This window comes from Sceloporus occidentalis, unplaced genomic scaffold (genome assembly GCF_023333645.1).
Source record: "Sceloporus occidentalis isolate IW3139 unplaced genomic scaffold, rSceOcc1.0.p SCAF_5, whole genome shotgun sequence".
Lineage (NCBI taxonomy): Eukaryota > Metazoa > Chordata > Lepidosauria > Squamata > Phrynosomatidae > Sceloporus > Sceloporus occidentalis.
Window position 1 is genome coordinate 61,403,910 of NW_028316985.1, and position 22,171 is coordinate 61,426,080.

General features: G+C 38.4%; 1 protein-coding gene across 1 annotated transcript; it reads left to right on the plus strand.

The window, feature by feature from the left end:
- The first annotated feature begins 783 nt into the window (after positions 1-783).
- On the plus strand, positions 784-22,171 carry SLC38A2 (solute carrier family 38 member 2). The gene is made up of 16 exons (XM_089524243.1): positions 784-1,226; positions 2,585-2,827; positions 3,434-3,515; positions 3,653-3,768; positions 6,674-6,747; positions 6,850-6,942; positions 7,111-7,192; positions 8,895-8,977; positions 9,680-9,738; positions 9,887-10,057; positions 12,462-12,541; positions 12,644-12,744; positions 14,373-14,497; positions 15,761-15,905; positions 16,021-16,118; positions 17,524-22,171. The coding sequence occupies exons 2-16, from the start codon at positions 2,709-2,711 to the stop codon at positions 17,620-17,622; spliced, it is 1,527 nt and encodes a 508-aa protein (XP_089380369.1). The 5' UTR covers positions 784-1,226; positions 2,585-2,708; the 3' UTR covers positions 17,623-22,171.

Below are 22,171 nucleotides of genomic sequence, written 5' to 3' on the forward strand. Positions count from 1 at the left end.
CTTTCCCATAAGGAAATCATACTTGCCCATAGAGAATCATTGAAGAATAGTTGCCCATAGGGAATCATTGAGGAATATCTGTCCATAAGGAAATATAGGGGAATACTTGCCCACAAGGAATAATTGGAGAATACTTGCCCATAAGGAAACATAGGGCAATACTTATCCATAGGGAAACATAGGGGAATACTTGCCCTTAGGGAAACATAGGGACATACTTGCCCTTAGGGAAACATAGGGGAATACTTGTCCATGTGTTTTATTTGTATTATCCTATCATTTCTTAGATTGTACACCATAGGCAGGTTTACTCTTTTATATTTGTTGTTTTTATGTACAGCGCTGCGCAAATCTACAACGCTATATAAATAAATAATAATAATAATAATAATAATATAAGGAAACATAGGGGAATATTTGCCCACAAGGAATAACTGGAGAATACTTGCCCATAGGGGAACACTTGTCCATAGGAAAACATAGGAGAATACTTGCCCATAGAGGATCATAGAGGAATACTCCTCCATAGGGAACCATTGGGGAATACTTGCCCAGAGGGAATCACTGGGGCATGCATGCCCATAGAGAAACATAGGGCCAGCATTCACTGTTTCCCTATGGGCAAGTCCTGTCCTGTCCTTTGTTTGAGTCCATCCCAATGTTGGTATACAGAGCAGCCCAGCCAGGAAGCCGCGCCCTTTCCCGCCCCCCCCCTCCCCTCTCTGACATCACTGCACAGCATCGCCCCCCTGAAAAGCAGCGGCAGAGCCAGGCATCCTCCAGACAGACCTCAGCAGCACCAGGCTTCCCGCGGAGACTCTCTCGCTGCCTGCCTGCCTTGCATCAGCAGCACAGCCACCAAGAAAGGCAACACAAGCATCGTACCTCAACTCAAGCTCTCTCTCATTTTTTAAAAATATTTTAAATTAAGAAAAGAACCCTAAATTATTATTATTTGTTGTTATTATTGTTATTATTATTTTATACCGACCTTATTGGTTGTTTTTTATTTTTATTTTTAAAAAAAGGGGGGGAAGCACCCATTTTGTTTATATTTTAATTTATAATAATAATTGGTCTTTCTACTGCGAGGGGTTTTGGTTGCAATTATTTTTGGGGAGCCGCTGAAGAGGACAGTTCGTCAAAGAAAAAAAGAAGTGGGGAAAAAAATATTGGGAACATCCAGATCTGAAGATATTGATTGATTGATCCGTTGATTGATCGAGGTAAATAGTTGCCCTATTTCTATGGGGTTTGGGGAGGAGGGAGGGTGAGGAGGGGAAGCTTTCATTGGATGTTATTCATCTGGCGCAGCCCCGCTTGGTTTCTTGATGTAAGGCTGTGGGAGGCATTTATTTATTTTTGTTAATAAATAAATTATTTATTAAATATGGTGTCAGTGCCTCCTAGCAATAGGAGTCAATAAATAATTTGTTTTGAATGAATGAATAAAGGAGACCCACCCCAAAACGGACTCTGGTGATGCAATCTTGTGACTGACATTGCATTTTTTAATTCTGTGTTAAATAAATGCAGGGGCATTTCTGCCCCTATTTTGCTTTTGAGAGGGGGGGCCTGATGGGTAGGGAAGAGATTAAGTAATAATTCTGATTAATGGCTGAATGAATGAATTAATGGCAACATAGCTCTGGGGGAAGGAAGGAGTGGTTACGGTAAATAAAAGGGAATGTAAGAATGTCTCAACTGGGGTTGCATCATGGCAAATTCAGATAGGGAGGAAGGGGGTGGAGTTGGTCGGCTGCCAAAACCACAACACAAACGTGTGTGTGTGTGTGTGTGTGTGTGTGCAGAAGTCCATTTCCATGCTGCCCTAAGCCACTTGATTCTCCTCTGTGGGTTTGTTTTATTTAAAAAAAGAGTCCCCCCTTTCTAGATCTGGATCAAATTTGGGTGAGGAGAGGGTGACCAAATCCCCTCCTTCTCTCATGTCCTCCCTTTAAACCTTCTGCCCAGGAGGAATTCCAAAATGTCCTCCCTTTTGAGCAGCATGCCTTTATATTTACATGAGCGTTGTTGTTGTTGTTGTTGTTTTGGTCATGCCTTCCTTCCCCCCCCCTTCTTGAATGTCCTACATGTTGGGGTGCCTTGTCCTCCTTTGGAGTTAGGACATCTGGACATTCTGGGTGAGGAGAGAAGAAAAAAACCCAGCCCCATGGAGATGGGGTTTTTTTTGGGGGGGGGGGAGGGAGATCTAGGTCTGATCCATTGGGTGTGGGGCAGATCCGTGTGTCTTTGGTGCAACCTGGCCTTTCCCACTCAGATCTCTCCCCCTTCCCTCCCTCCCTCCTCCTGGCAATGTGGTTCTCCAGTGTGGTCGCTGGAGATTATCTTTGTTCTCCACTCTGGTACTTTTCCTTCCCATCCCCTCTTTTTTTCCCTCCCTCCCTCCTTTCCTTGCTGGTACTTTTCCACTCGCCTCTCTGCCTATGAATCAGCCTCGATGTGCAAGAGGTAGCAGCCACAGCAGCAGCAGCCACAGCACTCACGTGACCCCCCTTCCAGAGACTGCTGCAGTATTGACGCTTTCCATCCCTTCGCCCTTTTTTTTTTAATACCTCCACAGATAAGGCAAGTCCAGCAGCAGCCCAAGGACAAAAAGATCAGGAGGGACGCCAGCCACCATCCCTGAGAGCATCCTCAATCTTCTTGCTTCATCGCCTTCCGAAAGGAGCATCCCGGATCCCGTCATGACCAAAGCTGAGATGGGCAAGCTCAACACGACCCCCGATGAAGACAGCAGCAGTTACAGCTCCAACAGCAATGATTTTGCCTACCCTTACCCAACCAAACCCACTGCTCTCAAGAGGTCAGAGAGGCTCTTGGCCACCACGCTGCTTTTAATTTTGGAGCCCCATCCTAATCAAGAGCAGGTTCTCTCTCTTGGATGGAACAAAAGTAGATTTCAGCCTTGATTTCCTACTTGATTTCCCCTACAGACTCCCAGCCGGTGGCTTGCATGTCTGTAAGGTGGTGACTCCACTCTGGATTTTAGTCTAAATTTTAAAGGAATTCTCCAAGGTGCTGAGGTCAGAGATAAGGATGAGCAGCGTGGACAACTCCTTTAAAGTCTGAGCTAAAATCTGGGATGAATACACTAAAATTATCCCCAAGACTGGAACCATCAGTGGCCACTGGTTTGCATACACCATAAATGTGCGCAAATCTTTTGTATTTGGCCCAGAGTCCTAAACAGATTTAGTTGCCTGGAGTCCCAGTTTGGAGAGAAAAGCAAAGCAATAAATATATGCAAACAAATAAATAATTCAGAAATGAACTCGTTTTAAAGCCATGGGATCTATGCATGAAAACCAAAACTTATTTTCTGATGCTTAAGTAGGATACTGGAGAATGATACTCAAAGCTATTCTCTCTCTCTCTCTCTCTCTCCTTCTCCTTCCCTTCTTTCTTATAGCCATTATGTAGACATGGATCCAGAAAACCAAAACTTTTTACTTGAATCCAATCCTGGAAAGAAGAAATATGAAACTGAATATGTAAGCATGCCTCAATTAATCTTTTTAATAGCAGCACTCAAGTAAAGGCAAATTTTTATCCAGATTGAAGCCTGTAACAAAATACTAGGATCTAAATGGTCACTTAATCATCATGACATTTTTCTTTTTGTTTGCAGCATCCAGGTACTACTTCCTTTGGAATGTCAGTATTTAATCTGAGCAATGCTATTGTGGGCAGTGGCATCCTTGGACTCTCTTATGCTATGGCAAACACTGGAATTGCTCTCTTTATGTAAGTACTAGAATACATTAAACGATAACAATCCTATCATGTTGTTGCTTTTTGTGTTTGTCATTTCTGAAATGACAAATGGTTTGCTTTTTTAAAGTATCACCAAGACTATCATGGTTTGTTTGCCGCTTTGCAGATGATTTTAGAAAGCAACACTCTTTTTCTGAAGTACAGGAACAGAATGAGTTTTATTCCCACTAAGGTAAATGAGACTTGAACATAGATATGAATCATGTAGCCCTCCAAATGTTGCTGTATCACAGGTCCCAAAAGCCATTGCCAGCATTGCCAATGATGAGGAATTTATTGGGTTTCAGCCCAACAACATCTGGAGGGCCAGATGATTCCCACTTCTGGACTAGAAGATGCAATCAGTCCTGTTTATCTATACTTGATTTCCTGAACTTGAGATCAGGCTACAAGTCAGTTTAAACACAAAAGGCAGGATCTGGCCCAAATTAAGTATTTTTGAGACCAAATGATGTTAGCTGCTTGCATCTCTGCTATTTAAATAAATAGAGTTCAACCATGCTTACTTCTGTCTCACTTTTATCCAACCTAGCCTGTCTTGTGAGAATCTGCCCTTGCACCAGATAATGCCTCTTCCTAGCAATCAGAAAGTGATTCTTTTTGCAGCATAAATGTTACTATACAATATTTTCAGGAGTGTAGAAGAAGCTTCCCTGTTTGTTTGCTGCTCTGCATTTAGATAGACATTCGTCCACATGCTGTTCAGTCTCATTTCTGTCCTTATCCGCACATTGAGCCTTGTCCATTTCTTTTTTAAAAAAAAAAAGCAATACTGTTTATCCTAGTGTTAATGTGCACACAAATATCTTTTTCACTTAAAAATTAGTATATGTGTGCTTTAGGATTATGTAAGTGGAGGGACATAGACAGGAGAGCAACACAAAAAGCTAGTAAGTGGAATTTTAGCTGTATATACACTGCAATGGAAGACATGGAGATGCCTTTCCTGTATTATATAACATAATTATTTCCTTTAGGGGGCAGTGTAAGTTGTTGAAGAGCATCCTTGGAAAGACATATGACCATGGTTATTGCCTATTGCAATACAATTGAAATAAGTTATTATACCCAAGGATGTGTCTGCATTAATAAGAGGAAATTGAAACGTAGTTTTTTCATATTAATTCCTTAAACATTTATAGCTATACTCTGTATTTTCAGATGGCCCAGCTTATTGGCTTTAAGCCCTACACATTTAAACTTCCCCTTCTGTCTTCTCAGGTCCTCAGAATTACTCACTGATGATCACTTTGAGATGACTCAACATGCAGTATGCTGGTAATGTTACTGTTGCCACCAAAACCAACTGAAGTGTGAAGCACATGTTGATGTATGGCCTTTATTCATTTTTTGCTAATTAATTTAATTTGTAAGTTTATATGGAAAAAAATACCAAGCAAAAAATGTGCCATACGCTTTTAAAATGAGAGAGAGAAAGAGAGAGAGAGAGAAAATAATTTGACATTAAGATGTGCCCTTTCATGCTCCAAGGAAGTTTTGCAGTGGTTACAATGTCATCAGCATAATGCACGCTAGCAGTACCCTCTGGATAGCAATGTCCTCTTTTTTATTTTTTAAAAAAGCTCATTCAAGTTAGTGGAGATTTTTTTAGAAATTGAAATTAGTATTTTGCATTAGACACTAAGTACTATATTTTCGAAAGTTAAAATGTGTTGATTTTCCAAAGACTGATTTTTATGAAATATAGTGTGGGTACATACATTAGAGGTTTTTGTGGGACCTAATGGAACATACTTCTGTGTAAACATGCTGAGGATTATATTGCATGCCTTATGCACATACATATGTGGAGTAGATATTGGTAGATATTGATCTTTGACTTTAGGGACCTGATAGATTTTAAAGGAGAAGAGGAAGCTCCTCCAATTCATTTGCCCTTTTGTATAAAGTAATTACTGTACTAGCATTTCTACTAGAAAGTTGGGATAAGTTTTCTGAATAAGGTAGCAGGGCCTGCCTACAGCTGCCTGCATTATGTCTTTATTGAATTAAATTCACTTCTGTGTGTTTTGGACTGGGATGGGATAACAACATTTTACACAGGCATAGTAAATCCAATGTTTCACTGGGCAGTGAGGATTTCTCCCTTATCCACCCCTTTCTGCTTGCATTCCTCAGTAGTGCCCAAAAACCAACACCAGAGAATTGCCCAGCTCTCCAAAGCAGGCTTTTGGGGTATACTGGAGATTGCAGTTGGGAAGTAAGATTGCCCTGTACTGATTCCACTGTTGGAAGCAATTTTATCAGAAGATATTCTAAAATGGCTTTAATCCTATGTACTAATCCTCTGTCTCACCCCAAGTATCCACCTAAATTTGTATCATGAGTTTAATGTTTATCTTGTAAAAAGTACTAAAATGAATAGAAGAAAAAGAAGTAGAACTTTATTTCCCCTTCAAACTATTTGTCTCAGAAGTTTAATAACATTGGGGTGGAAAGGGCTTGTCAGTTTAAAAGAACATGGATTTAATCCATTGTGAGTCTGAACTATTTTAAAGCAAAGTAATCCAGTTTAAGTGCTAGGTCACTTGGGCTATTTGTAATCCTTTTTGGAAAATCTCTTGTAACCTGAGTCACAACAAAGATCACCACTATTTTCATCACATTTATTTCTCTATATATTTATTCGTTAATCTGGAATGATGAAACCATTTCAAAACAATTATTACTTCTAACTGCCATTGATTTCAAAGAAAGGTTATGCACAACCTTAAATATTTCCTGTTGATATCAGTGGGGGGAAGTGCATAAAATTAAAATTAGTAGAATTCCTCTTGTGTTTATTAAATTTTCTTGCTTTACTTATATACCTGTTTCAGTCAAAGTAAAAATTTCTGTTTATGTTTGCTTTTAGAATTCTTCTAGTATTTGTGTCGATATTTTCGTTGTATTCCGTTCATCTCCTTCTGAAGACTGCCAATGAAGGAGGTATGATAACACCGATTTGTAAATAAAAGATTCAACCACTTCACCATCATCACCCCATTATAAATGATGTGCTTACAACTGTTCTGTTTTCTGTGACTGTAGGATCTTTATTATATGAACAACTGGGAATGAAGGCATTTGGCATGGCTGGGAAACTAGCAGCATCCGGATCAATTACAATGCAGAATATTGGAGGTAAGGGTTTTCAGATACATGCCCATCTTTAAAAGTGTTTTCTTCTCTGTTCTGACTTTGTCACACAACATAGTTCCACTAATGTACTGAAATTGGTATTATGTTTGGTGACTCATTTTTCTGTGCCATGTTCTCTTTGTAACGATCTACAATATTATTCACCTGCAGCTATGTCAAGCTACCTCTACATAGTGAAATATGAGTTACCATTGGTCATCAAGGCATTTATGAACATCGAAGAGAACACAGGGTAGGTGTTAGAATGGCTCAGCCCAAAAACTGTCAGTAGGAAGACAAAGGATCATTGTATCTGGATACCTCTGTTGATACACACAAATGTAACTTCTGAACCAGAGGAAAAGTTTCAGTTATGCTTCCCTTTTTCTTGAACAATCTGTTTAAACTATGGTATGGATATTACTAGGAAAATATCCTTACAATTGACAAAATTAGAACTTCTAGTAAACCGGAATACTGTTATACAGTACTATTTGCAGGTCTGCTGTTAGACTGTAGGTGGTTTGAGGTTTTGTTGTTGCTATTTTCTGCATTTTTGTCAGCCGTCCAGTAACATACTTTTACTTGTGGGTTGTAAACATAAAATGATAAAATGCACCAATAAAAATAACAGGGCAATTGTTACTTTTTCTAATAAAAATAAAACAAAAGTAGAAAAGTGTAAACATTTCTGAAAGTGTTTGCTGTAAGCCAGTACATACAATGTACCTTTTTAATGGTAGCTTTAAACAACATATTTTTTCATAAAAATTGAAACTTAGTGGGACTAAAGCATTAATCTTAAATATTGTAGGAATTTTAAATGCATAAGCATTGGCTGCAAGTCTTCAGGACTTATTATAACTTCTGAAATTCAGATATTTTTGCTTTGAGCCATGAGACACTCTGATTTTACTGAAATTCCACATAATGGTTTGTAAACCAGAGATAAGTAAGGATGCCTAAATTTCAGTAGAATGATTAGCATGTGGGAAGCCAGTTAAACTGTATTAAATTCAGTTTCACATTTGCTCCTACAACTTTCTCTGAACTATACTCATTGCATCTCAACTTGTGATAGGGAATAATTGTTATTTAGTGGTAGAATGCCTAACATTTTGGAAAATGGCTCTTCCCCATGGGGCTTCTACATGATGAGAGATTTTTGTAGGGCAAAGCAGTATCTTTTGGGTTCCTTCCATTTCTGTATTGCTCTGGGTATCACAGCAATTTCTTATGGAGAATGGAACACACATCCCATCCCATCCTGTGCCTTTCACTTGGCTAACTCTAAATATAATTCTGTTCATATCCTCTGGAAGAATATAAAAAGTTAATTTTAGTTGCAAACCTGAGCATCCTTCCTGTGGGAGAAGTCCCACCAATCTCACTGACTTCCTCCTGAGTAAACATATTTAAGACTGAACTGTTAAGTCTCGGGGTGCATCTACACTGTAGAAATAATGCAGTTTGACCACCACTTTTAAGTGCTATAACTCCGTTCTATAGAATCCTGGGATTTTATAAGGTCTTTAACCTTTTCTGCCAAAGAGTGTTGGTGCCTCACAAAACTACAAATCCCAAGATTCTGTTGAATGGAGCCATGGCAATTAAAGTGATGTCAAACTGCATTATTTCTACAACACAAGTACACCCTCAGTCTAATAAATTTCTGTGGAACATCATTGAATCTGATTGCTGATATTGATCACATCTGACTGCCACATGGTCATCCCTCTTGAGAGCTACAGCAGAGCAAATTTTCCCAAAAAATGGGCTTTTATAGCTCCATAGCCAGAATTGGGTATTTGTGCGTATGAGGTATTCCAGCCTGGGACTGCTCTGCTTCATTTCTTGTTTCCCTAATTTTACTGTAATACATATCTGTGTAGTATTTGAAATTGTAGATTTAATAGCCAACATTTTAATGGTGATTCCTCTTACTTTTCTTTTAGGCAATGGTATATCAACGGTGATTACTTGGTTATATTGGTATCCTTGGTGCTGATTCTACCTTTATCGCTACTGAAAAATTTAGGTAAGTGGATATTGATTTTTGTCTAAAATTAGGAGGAAAATAATAATGACTCTCTTTCATGACAGTGTAAGAGATCCTTAATTTAGAAGCCATGACTACATTTCTACTTCTTTATCTTGTGCGTGAAGCCTTCCAGTTGACATACTTCACAGCTGCCAATATGAAAAATATGTATACTGCAAGGCTTACAAAAATAAATTGTGCTTTGTGAAAGAAGAGGCTTACATAAACACTATAAAACATAAATAACAAGAAACAAGAAGAAGGTTGGAAAGTTTGCAATCCCGTACATACTTTACCTGGGAGAAAGTCCAACAATGCAGTGGGACTTACCTCTGAGTAAATATGTGTAGAATTATACTGTAAATCTAACTGTTAATTTATCAGATGAGCCAGTTTCACTTGTGGGTCGACGAACTGTGGCCCTCCATATGTTGATGAGCTACTGCTCCCATCATCTCTCACTATTAGCAAGGCTGGCAAAGACTGATGAAAATTTGTATTCTAACAACATCTGGGGGGCCACAGGTTATGCAGCTTGAATGCAAAGGTAAACCCCAACATAGGTGTGCATGGTTGAATAGTAGGGTGGTATTTATATATTGCCAATATCCATTCCTAGAAATCCACTACAGGCCATGTGATGTATATCCTCTTGCAGATGAAATATAAGGTCCAAAGTAAAACATTTCTTTATTACAGGTTATCTGGGCTACACCAGTGGATTTTCCTTATTGTGCATGGTCTTCTTTCTTATTGTTGTAAGTATGACCTCTTCTATATAATTTGAAATGCTTGAGATACTTAGTCCAAGTGAAATTGCAAATTACTTCTAATTATGCCCAGTCATTAGATCTAAAACAAATTGAATCACAGTAAGTAACAGGTACTAGTTTTGTTCTTCATTAGGTCATTTGCAAGAAATTTCAGATTCCTTGTGGGCTGGAACATGATTTGATTAATGCGACACTAAATACAACATTAGAACATCTGTCAACTGCTTCACCTTTTCATGGAACTGAAGTTAATATAACTAATGATGACAAGTGCACACCAAAATATTTCATCTTCAATTCACAGGTAAAGATTAATATTAGCCTAGAGGAGTGGCTGAATCTGTATGGGCTAATTATAAATGTGACTGTAATTCTTTCTAAGCCTCATTGACTATTTAGAGCTCCTCTTTCTCCCACAAGAGCACTATGTACCTGTTGTAAAGTTCAGTGTGTCTTCTGTCATCCTTCAGTTAAACTGATGGTGACTGGGTTGGATGGAATGTTTGCCTTGGCCACCAAGGCAATTGGTTACTTAAGCACATACAAAACTGCTCAAATTCTTAAGTGTTTAAAAATTCTCTCAGTGGAGAACAGTATGGGGTTATTTAATATCTGTATATGGCATATTGGACTCTCAATCTGAGTAGACAAGTTCTCAGTAAACTTTCAAATTGCTTCAGATCTACTTCAAATAAGTACTCTGGTGCAATATGCCAATTTTCTTATTGATTTGCTGGCATGATAATTGATTCAGTGGAATGTGATATTATATATGTGCAGTATATATTTCAACACTGCCTCTTTTTGAGAATCATTAATATGCACACACTCTCACTAGCAACTACACATACCATAGGATTTGATAAGAACTGACACTTAGTGATTTTGGTAGAAGTGTTTTGGTCATGACAGGCATAGTCCCAAATGGGAATGTACCCATAATTCCATCTAACAAATAGAAATGGAACCTTGGGGATCAATCCACATCCTCTTGAACTGAAGGGCAGAACTCTAAGATGACTTGAATGGCATGATTCCTTTCCTCATCTGTAACTGAAACAACAACAAAAAAAAACCACCAGCTCTCAAAGGACAGCTAACTATACAGTCCTTCATTTGATGTTGATGTATGCCTTGAGGTAATTTCTCATTAATGGTGACTCTGTCATAGGGTTTTCTTGGCAAGATTGGTTCAGAGCAGGTTTGCCTTTGCCTTCCTCTGAAACTGAGAGAGAGCGACTTACCCCATGTCACTCAGTAGGTTTCCCTAGCTGAACAGGGATTCAAACCCTGGCCTCCAATTACAATTCAATACGCAAACCACTATGCTGTGCTGGCTTCCATATAGAAGTAAATCTTGCTATTTGCCCTCAGAAGTATTGTATTGGTTACAATGGCGGGTTACAGACGGGTAGGGGAAGACGTCTTGAAGGTGTCTTCCCCTGAATACGGAGCCTCCAGACCGCCCGCCCCGGGGGCGTGGCTAAGGTGGATGGGGCTTCCACACTGGGGGTAGTGAAGACGCCTCACCTGGGGCCGTTTCTTACCCGCAGCTTCCATACCGCCGCCTCGCAGGACGCTGCAAAGAGAGAGGCAGCTTCCACACAGGCGGCCAAAAACGCGGCTTTTTTTTCTTTTGCCGGCGGCAGAAAGCGTATGTCAGCACCGGCGGCAGAAAGCGTACGTGCACATTTAAAGCACCCAGGCCCCTTTAAACTTTTCCCCCCACCCTACCCAAGAACAAAGGTGGCCTCCTGCCAGCTGGTGATCAGCTGGTGTTGACATCCTTGTCCGCTTGCACGTTGCCAGTGTCACCAGCATCATGAATGCCTCCTCTCCTTTGGTCCCTGCGCTCTTGCTGAATCTGCAAAGCACTGCCACCGCTGTCCCCTTGCCATCCCCATCACCTCCCTTGTACATATGTAAATATTTATAGATTTAGCGTTTTTTTATTGTTAGGTGAAAATGGCGCAGGAATGTGTGTAGGGGTTCACTTTAAATTCCAAACTTTCCACAATTCTAGCAGCACATGCATACATGTTGCTCTAGAGTTAGGGTTACGAGCATTAAAATAGAGTGCAGCTGTGCTGCAGCTTCCACATCTGCATGGCATCTGACGCTCTAATTAGAGCCTCGGTGCAAACTGCGCATGTTCCAGGATCCCGACTCATTATGCGACGCAGCTGACTCGGAGCCTTTAAATGGGCAACTTAAATTTGTGGCGTGACAATTGTGGCGTACAGGTGCAGCAGCTTACAGACGGAGATGCGCAGTTGCGCAGTATATAGAAAAGAAGGGGGGAAAAGCGGCACCTTTTTAATGCCGCTTCTTCCCGCTTGGGGCGTGCAGGTGGCACGTTCATGGCGGCATTCAGGTAAGGGCTGTCTAAAGGCTATACCTTCATGACGTCATGAGCACACCCCTTTTTGCCCGTCTGTAACCCGCCAAAGACAGACTAAGACTAGGAAGGCCTAATCCTAAATCAGGCATGAAGCTTGTTGGGTAGTATTTGGACAATACTTTACAAGATTATTGTGCACATTAAATCAGCTCAGTGGAAGGATGGTGTGATAGAAATGTAATACATTATAAATAATATAAATAAAAATAGTGAGTTTATGATTGCAACCTAGTTACTAAGTAAACTGTCTTTGCTTTTTCTGTTACAATTATAAAAAATACTAACAAATGCATTTTCTGTTTACCAGACTGTCTATGCTGTACCAATCTTAACATTTTCCTTTGTCTGCCATCCTGCTATTCTTCCTATTTATGAAGAACTGAAAGGGTAAGACCTATTTATATTGCATATATCATGTTTCATAGAAAATAAGATAGGTAAAAGTGCATATATTTCAGAAGTATTAATACATTTATTCCTTTGAAATAGCCGAAGCCGCAGAAGAATGATGAAGGTATCCAATGTTTCATTTTTTGCCATGTTCCTCATGTACCTTCTGGCTGCTCTCTTCGGCTACTTGACATTTTATGGTAAATAGCTACTTTTCTGTATCAATTTCTGGGGTTATTTTTGTACTTAAACACTGTATAGATGTAGTACATAGAGAAATCTTGTAGCACCTTTGAGACTAATTGAAAGAAAGAAATTGGCAGCATGAGCTTTTGCAGACTTCAGTCTACTTCCTCAGATACACTGATTCTATAGACTAACACGGCTATATCTTTGAATTTTACTGTATAGATGTGTTTGAGCATCCACAAGGCTACCACAGTAAAGTACACTTAACATTATTTTGCTTTGTGGGGGAGATCATGTGTAACCTCTCCCAGTGGAATCAGGGCAACTTGATTTGTGTACTCAAATATTTGTGTACCATTTCTAAATTACAGCTCTAAATGTAGTCTCAGGTGGAAGCATAAAAAGCTTGCTCACTGTTCCCAAAAGCACAGCTTGAAATAAGCCCTTCCTAATTTAATTGCAACTTGTTCTTAAGCAATTTAATTCTAAGGAGATCTGATCCACATTTTGAAATTTATTTAATAAAAAGAAAGTTCTGTTGTATGCATTGGAACTTCTTTCTGAATAGAGATATTTAGGATTATACAGTGGGTATCATGTTTGGTATCAGGCATGTGAAAGAAAGTGGAATAGAATGCTTTTTATGTTTAATACATAAGCTATTGCTTGTTATGAAGTAGGCTGTAACAAACAAAATTTCACCTTAACCTGGAAAATGGTGGGTGGGAAAGCAGAGGTCACCAACTGAAGATTTTCTTCTCTCCTCTGTACATCTTGATCTTCCTGCTTGATCAGTGCTTTGAAACATTACTTTTTAGGCTATAGCTCAGAATCCTCAATCCAACATAGAATTCTGCAAGTTATAGTCCATAAAAGTAACTTTTCAAAAGTTTATGTCTGGCTTTCCTGGAAGGAAGAGAGGACAAAAGAGAGAGAACAGAGGATGCTACATGGAAACTGGTTTTGCATTCTGGTCTGGAGGCCAGGAAGTTTTGGGAAAATGTACTGTGTCTCGTGTAAAATCAGTTATCTACATCTTCTCCCTACAAAGTTATCACAAATAGCATCATCAAGGCTATTCTATTATACTTATTGGCCACCAGTAATTAACCCCTAATGCAGGTTACAGTAAAACTGCAAAGAACCATATTGCTGGGTTTCATTGGATGGCTGAGAAGTGTGCACTGCCTTTGCAGCTTCAACATGACATCAGTACAGTCATTTGGTCCTAGACTTTGTCATGCCTAGAGTAAATTTCAGAGGTCTTCAGCTAGATAGGATGTATGTAAATCCCTGGTTCCAGGATGTCTGCCCCAAGTGTGATTAACTCAGGATTTAACTATTATTGAGCAATATTAATAGAAGCAATATTGTGTTCATATTAGTACAAAACTTTAAGAAGTTATTCCAAAGGTTGTTGTTGATGCAATTCAGACGCAGAATTTGGTCCACTTATAATTCTATTAAGCAAAACTGAATAAGGATGAACATTAAACAAATTCAATTTTTAGGTTGAAAGTGCTGCATTGTTATATTTTTACCTGATTCCACTCATCAGTGTACAGTGCACAGAGATTTTGCTATTGTACTATGTATATGCTAAAATTACTAATCTCTTAAAATGCTATTTTCTTTGCAGAAAAAGTTGAGCCAGAGTTGCTTCATACATACTCTGCATTCCTTGGAGCAGATGTTCTTCTCCTGATTGTACGTCTGGCTGTTTTGATGGCTGTAACTCTTACTGTGCCCGTTGTGATTTTTCCAGTAAGTAACTTCACTTCAGGTGGTGGGAAGGGGCTCATAATTTCTGTTCTTAGTTTTGATAGTAATTTGGAAATCAAGATAACTTGGGGCTTCTTTCCTTATTTCCACCTGTCCTTTTTTATATATATATATATTGTTTCACCTGTTTGTATCAATATGTTTTTCCTTTCATTGCTTTGATGTTAATGATCTGTTTCCATTTTAAATGACATACTGAATGTGACATACTGAATACTGTGATACACTGAATAAGAACTGACCTCAAAATAAATGCTGGACTTCTAATATAAAGTGAACCTAGGAGATTTCACAGAAGGAAAGTTCTCCCCTATCTTCTATCTTAAAATTGTCTTTGCCCCCTTCAAAAAGCTTCTCACGGGCTGGGGGCAAGGGAAAACCTTGCCATCAGTAAATGTCCTTAATTTATTTTTTCTTTTCATAAAAGTTCAGTTGTAGGGAATTCCCCACTCTTAAATTGGTTTTCCCTTTTGTTCAGAAAGTGCCCCACACATCCTCCAGAATAGGAATGTGCTTGTTTAAACTACTCATTCTCCATTGGAGAATGAATAATTTAATCAGCTTTGCCCCCATTATGAGAACATCTTCCAAAATACCAGTTTTCAAAAACATTCCTGCAGGGTGGAAAGAGTCTCCCCTCAATTCATCTTCCCCGATCCTGGCATGACTATTTAGTGGTTGTAGTAGCAAGTTTCAGATGAGGATCATCAGTGGTCAGAAAATAGCTCGTGATGACCCACAGTTGCCCACTGCCCTCCCCACAAACATTTCATGACCATATTCAGAGAGTAGAGGAAATCTAGGCAGCAGAAGGCAGGAATAGTCATCGAGTTGTTTGGAGACTTGTAGGAAAAAAATGAAGAGGGGTTTCCAAGGGATTCTCTTCATCAGGGTTTCCCAACACTTGAGAAACCCCCTTTTTGTTGCCCTTCACTGTGTCAAGAGGCTGTTGGTGATGTAGAGAGAGAAAAAAAGAATGAGAGCCTTTATTTCTATGACTATCCTTCTGTTAACTTATCTTAGAATACAGCTCAAATTTTTGGCTTAAGCACATTATGTCAAAGCCGATGGATAAGCAAATTAGTTCAGAAATAATTGTCTAATTTTATATGAAAAATTGGTATCTCTTAGAATATTTTCCCCATATGCTATTTTCTTACAGTTTTTATGATCCTATGAGTAATTTGGGGAACATTTTCCCCCAGAAAATGAATTTACTTCAATGAAAAATTCATATATTTACAGATCCGCAGCTCCATCACACAATTGTTGTGTGCAGGGAAAGAATTCAGCTGGCTCCGCCACTGTGCTATTACATTTGCTCTTTTGGTGTTCACCAACATCCTTGTGATCTTTGTTCCCACAATCCGAGATATATTTGGTTTCATTGGTAAGTACTCTTCTGTTAATCGCATTCCTTTTATTCAAAAGAAAAAAACTTCAAAAGAAATTTGAACAGTGTAAAAGAAAACTAATAGCCTGTTAATCTTTAATTTTTAATATAGGTGCCTCTGCTGCTGCAATGCTGATCTTTATACTTCCATCTGCTTTCTACATTAAGCTAGTGAAGAAGGAGTCAATGAAGTCTGTACAGAAGATTGGGGTATGTACAGAGAAGTTCTCTTATCTATGTAACTAGTAAAAAATGGGAGATGTGGATGGTTGAAGTTGAGTGGTGAGTCCATGCCCAGTTTTATGCCTGGACCTCTCACAGTTCCTCCAGGTTATACAAAGGCATCAGAGTGCCATACCTGATGGAAGTTTAGTAAGAGAAGAGCCCCCATACTACCTGGGCGAGCTGTGGAAAGGGTGGCTACAAAACTGGGAGTGAACCCCCTTCCTTGACAGCAGATCCCCAGCTGCCCTATGGCCTAAAAGTTCTTAGAGTTACTACCGTATATACTTATGTATAAGTCAACCTCATGTATAAGTCAAAGGCAGGGTTTGGGAGCAAAATCGTGGATTTTGACATGACCCGTGGAGAAGTTGAGGGTCAAACTCAGGGGCATGCAGTCTGGGCATGCAAAATGTGGACACAAACCTCCAAGGGTAGTTGCATTCATGAAATGATTGACTCTCAGACTCAAACTTTGAACAGAATTGGTATGAATTCTAGTACCAGTGCTCATCGCACATTTTGTCTCCCCACCCCCACCTCAACTTGCTTTTGGCCAGTTTGGATTCCACCTCTCAGTTATTAATCTACTGTATTCTTTTTTTAAAAATCAGGTTACTTTCCTCTCATAAAGTCCCCCAAAAATCATAGTTTTTACAGAAATATTTTAAATTCTACAAGAGTTTGCTTTTGGAGTGATGCCTGATTATAGTTAATTCAGTGGTCTGTCTGCACAGTGTTCAGTATCTGTTTTGTATTTGCATTCTTTGATTCTAATACATGCAAATCAACTGCCTTTCCTCAAATCGTTGTTGAGGAAACATTTAGTAACATGGCTTCTTCTTCAACACTGATTTTTGTTCTAATATTTTGTACAGCTGAGCTGTGCCTTTTTGTGAAGGTGTCAGAATAGGAATTGCAGTCATACTTTGTTATCCTGTGGATGATCCTTCATCCTTCCTTTGGATAGTAGTCATATGTTATATCTAACTACTACTAAATCTAACTGTTTCTTGAAGGGCTATAAATTGCACACTCCAGCTTAAACCCAGATCAATGGAAACTAAAATCATATTAAAACTAAGTTTAGGAGTTGGAAGGATGCTATAAAGCAGCAGTTGTGGAATTAAGGAGATTATCCTTCCGTGTGTAAAGGAGCTATTTTTTATGTTTGAGTGTTATTCATAATTTGCATAGACATGTCTCCAACAACATTCAAGGCAAGATGTATTTTTATGGTTCATCATCTTTGCTATGGGGGATTTACCACTAAAATTACAAAGGAAACTTGAGAGACAGATTCTATTCCCTAATATGTCCATGGCCTGTTCTTCCCATAAAGTCCTACTTTTTCTTGATGAAATAATGTATTTTTTGTGTGCTCTCTTTGTAGGCTTTGCTTTTCCTGCTCAGTGGCATATTTGTGATGACTGGAAGTATGACCTTGATCATTCTGGACTGGACAAGCAATGCTGCTTCTGATGGTCATTAACTATCTGCTTTGAACAACAGTGGTCATACAACCATCTGCTGACAGAACTTCTTATCCGTATTTGCAGTTCTGCTTCCTTTGAAATGCAGATTCTTTGATGCTGGTTCTTCTGATTGTAGAATAGGTGAACTTTTTAAAAAGAAACTATTCTACACGATGGGAATGGATACTAACATCAAACCACCTGAATCTTTGGCTGCGGGAAGTGACTATTTATTCCATTCCAGAGAATGGACAGCTCTCTCTGTAAAAATATTATCAAGCCGTGTTTGGCTTTTATCATTGTTACTTGGAAATTTTATTATTTACTTGAATGTGCCTAATGGAAACCATTGATGTGAGAAATGTTAGTTTACAACAAGGGAGGCTAAGCTAACCATTGAAAGTGAAAGAAAAAAAACACTATTATTTTTGTACCAAAAATGTTATGGACCTCAAAAGCACTATTTTGACTTTAAGAAAATGTTTTGTACGTCGATGATCCACATAAGGTTGGAAAGAAATCAGTAAACAGTTTAATTAGTGTTCTAAATTCAACATGTCTTGCCTATCTGTAGAGGCATATCCTTAAAATTATATTTTTGGCCACAAGAAATTATTTTTAAAACCTATAATGCTAAAGATCAACTAATCTGAAAGATTCAAACCATATGTAATTTAGTTATTCTGAAACCAAACAAGAATTTATTGAGATTTCATGGTACTATAACTAAACTAACAAACATAAACTACCATGCTCTATTTCTATTTCCTAAAATTGTCATGCTTTTAAAAAGATTTCATTCCACCAAAGTGTGTATGATGTGTTAAGCAATTTGTATGTAGTAGTAAACATAGCATCCTACCCAATTAGTAGTATACCCTAGCAGGCCTCTTGAAATGAATGAGGGCTATACAGAAGTATCTAGCAAATTCCTGATATAGTCATGATAATGCAATATTGGCATTTTTCTTCTGGAGGTGCTCAATAGTGCAATTGCATTTTTTAAAAAAGAAAGGTGTGGGTATTTTTCCCCTATTCAGTTTTTGTTATAGATCAAATCACATTGGTTCATCAGCCATTAATACAGAGTTCCCTTATTGACAACACATGGCTTAGTTTTATTTATTTATTTTTAAACAAGTAAAAGTGAGGTCCTCCTATAGTTTACTAGCAGTACAGTATTCACTGGCTGCACAATATTTTTTCAATTTCAAGTTTCCATCCGTTATTAGAATTTTAAACTATTTTATCATTTGTTCCTCTTTGAACAGATGATTGCATACAATACACCAGGCACTGGTGTACATGACAAAAATTATCTTCGTAAGGCAACTGGTATTCCTAAATGCAACTGATATTTACAGCAACATTTTTTAAAAAATAAGATCTTGATTGACTATACTGTCATCTCATGTGTATTTGTTTCTGAAATATGAGTGCTGTTTGAGCCTTAAATTTGCATTAACAAAACAACAGGTTACTTAGTACAATGCTTAATAAGAGCATGATCCTTTTCCTAATGCAGAAATCTCCTTGGCCCCAAGGGAGCTCTGTTCCCCTGACCCTTCCTCCCTTGAACACTCAGCATTACCAGGCTATTGCAGCCCAGGTTAGGAGGGTTAGATGGAGAAAAGGGAAGTATGTACAGATTTCCCATTCTTTGCAATACCCTAGAGGGGCATCCTGTGAATTAACGCTGAGTAAGGTAAAGGAGAAAACTGCTTTACTACACCTCATGGTGGCAAATCTGTGTACTGGTACACATACTTCTAACTGTTTGGTAATCTGTAGGTGTTCACTGCATTATTGGTACTTGTTTAAGAGCACATTCAATACTGCTTTGCATACACAGATGCTACTGGAAAGAACATCCTAAGACTAGACAGGCAAAGTTTAACAATATAGTACTATGTGAATTGCTTTCAGCTATATTCAACTGGCATCATAATTTAGGAGTCTCATTTAGTTCAAGTAATAGTTGGGTTACAGGGATCAGATGGCATGTAATTAGCTAATTAAGCAACAAAGGCATTTTTGTGGAAAATGTCTTGGCCCATTTTTAACATTTGGTAGTTGTCTGTCATTGTGTCTTTTTACATATGATAATGCAAAAGTTTTTGTTTGCATTTCTGCATGGGCACTGCTTGCCTCAAAAGCTGCAATTCTGATTCCACTGAGGTCAATGTCAATGACATGTATGCATTACTGAAAGCTAATTAATTCCATCCTCCCCTTACAATACCCTTGCTTCCACTATTCAATGGCTTGCCATTGGAATCCAAGCCATGACCTTGAGTAGAACAATATGAAGTCTACTTGAATAAACTTGATTATCTCCCTTGTTCTCAAAAAATCCAATTACAGTGGGCCTACCACATCGGCAGGCTAGCATTCTGTGGATTCAACAGCCTGTGGATTGCCATGTTCCATATTATTAGGTGGCAACATGGGCACATCACTGCCCATTGAATAATATGGGGAGCAACTGTCAATATTTTCCCCATCCACCTGGGGCCCTGTAGATGAAAACGGCCCACTGTAACCAAGAATCACCCCTATACTTGCAAGAACTTAAATTTTTGCTGACATTCTAAACATACAAAAGAGAACAATTTGGAGTTTTTAAAAGAATTCACCTTTTTCTAAGCAATTGTTTGGGATAAAGTAAAATGAATTTTTAAAATGTCTTTTGTGTCTCAATGCTACTGTTTTCAGTGGAATCAAGGTTATATTATACAAATGTAACAGATAATGTATAAGATAGTGAAAACAGCATTTCTCTTTTCCTGCTTATTGAACTAAATTACTGGTACTTAACATCATGTTCCATGTGAAAATATTTGAAAGAAGTCTCAGTTAAAATGGCAGCTCTTTACCCATTCATGTGGCTTCTCGTAAAACAATTATGTTTGTCTTGATACTTCTCAAGCCACCAGTTTGGTACAGGGAAAAACTAGGCCCTCTTCCAACACTGGAGAATTGTCTATGTTCATTGGTTTATCTCAGCAGCTGAAAAACTAGACAGAGGTATGAAAAAAATCCAAGATAATACTCATTATTTTGCCTCAGTAAATGATACTGTGTACAATGCTATACATAGCTGCTCAGAAGTAAAGTCCCATCAGGTTCAATGGGAATTACTTCCAGATAAGTGTGTATAGGATTACAACCTGAATCCAGTGATAGCTGGACAATACACTGTGAATCATGCAGCTTTCCGGCATATGATCACTATGAATTTGTCCATTGCTTTCTGGTGTCTGAATCTGTTGCATACTTGTTTCTTTGGAGGTTTCTAAGTAGCACCCAATCTAGCAGTTTCAGTATTAATTAAACCAACTGTTTGTCACCTCATTGTACAATTACTGTCTTCCATGTTATTTCATTCATAAAATGTAACATTATTTATAGAACAATAACCTGTTGGAAGTTGAAAACCTATTTTTCAGTATTTATGCATATCCTCTGTACATAAATCATGTGTGTATATATTGTAACTATATTGTATATAATGTAGGTTTGGGATTTTATGTTTATGTATATAAGCTTTCAATATGTTTAATGGCTAATACACAATGTCCATGATTCATTCATGTTGTACACTTGGTAAAGAGCTATCAGATGGAAAATTTCCAGAGAAATAGTATGGCTGCCCAATTAAAATTCTGTCTACTCAAATTGCTAAGATTAAAAATCAAATTTAAGTTGGCATTCACTACTCTGCCGGTGTTCAACGACATGTGTGAATCCAATGAAATCTTATTTTTCCCTTTGTACCATTTGCCCCACATGGTACCACCAAACTGATCTGAAATTCCTGTTGGTTGCAAAGCAGTTTGCTATGTGTGATGGACAGTGGTAGTTGCTGCTGGAGGCAAGAAAGAAGTCATAACGTTGACTAGCATCATGATTCTTTGAAACCTGACCCATAAACACTGTCATGTGTGCAAAGGTCCCTGTCCTCAATGGCTTTGCAATGCAGACAACAATGTTCTGTTTCACCCGAGGGAATGGGAAGTTCTTGTGCATATTAGGCTTTTCATTGTTCTTTGTTCACAGATGTGTTCACTGCAATAACCATGAGTTATCTTTTGGGTCCACAAAGTTCAGGTTTTCAGAGTATGTTGATGTTTTCAGTGATTGGTTTTAAAATCAATATATTCAGCCTTCATGTACAGATATGTTACAATTTGTATATATTGTATATGTATATATATAGAGAGAGATACACACTGTATTGTTAGATCAACAATTCAACTCCAATTGTTGGGAAAATAATGCTACACAGTTTCAATGAAACATTGCTCCAAAACACACTGCAGAAATAAGGCAGCTTGAGACCACTTTCACTGCCCTGGCTCAATGCTAGGGAACTCTGGGAGCTGTAGTTTTGTGAGACATTGAGCCTTCTCTGTCAGAGAGCTCTGGGGCCACAATAAACTACAGTTCCCAGGATTTTCTAGCACTAAGGTAGGGCAGTTAAAGCAGTCTCAAACCAGATTATTTTTGCACTGTGTTTTAGACAATTGTATGTTTTAACCAAACTGAAATAAAGATATAATCTTA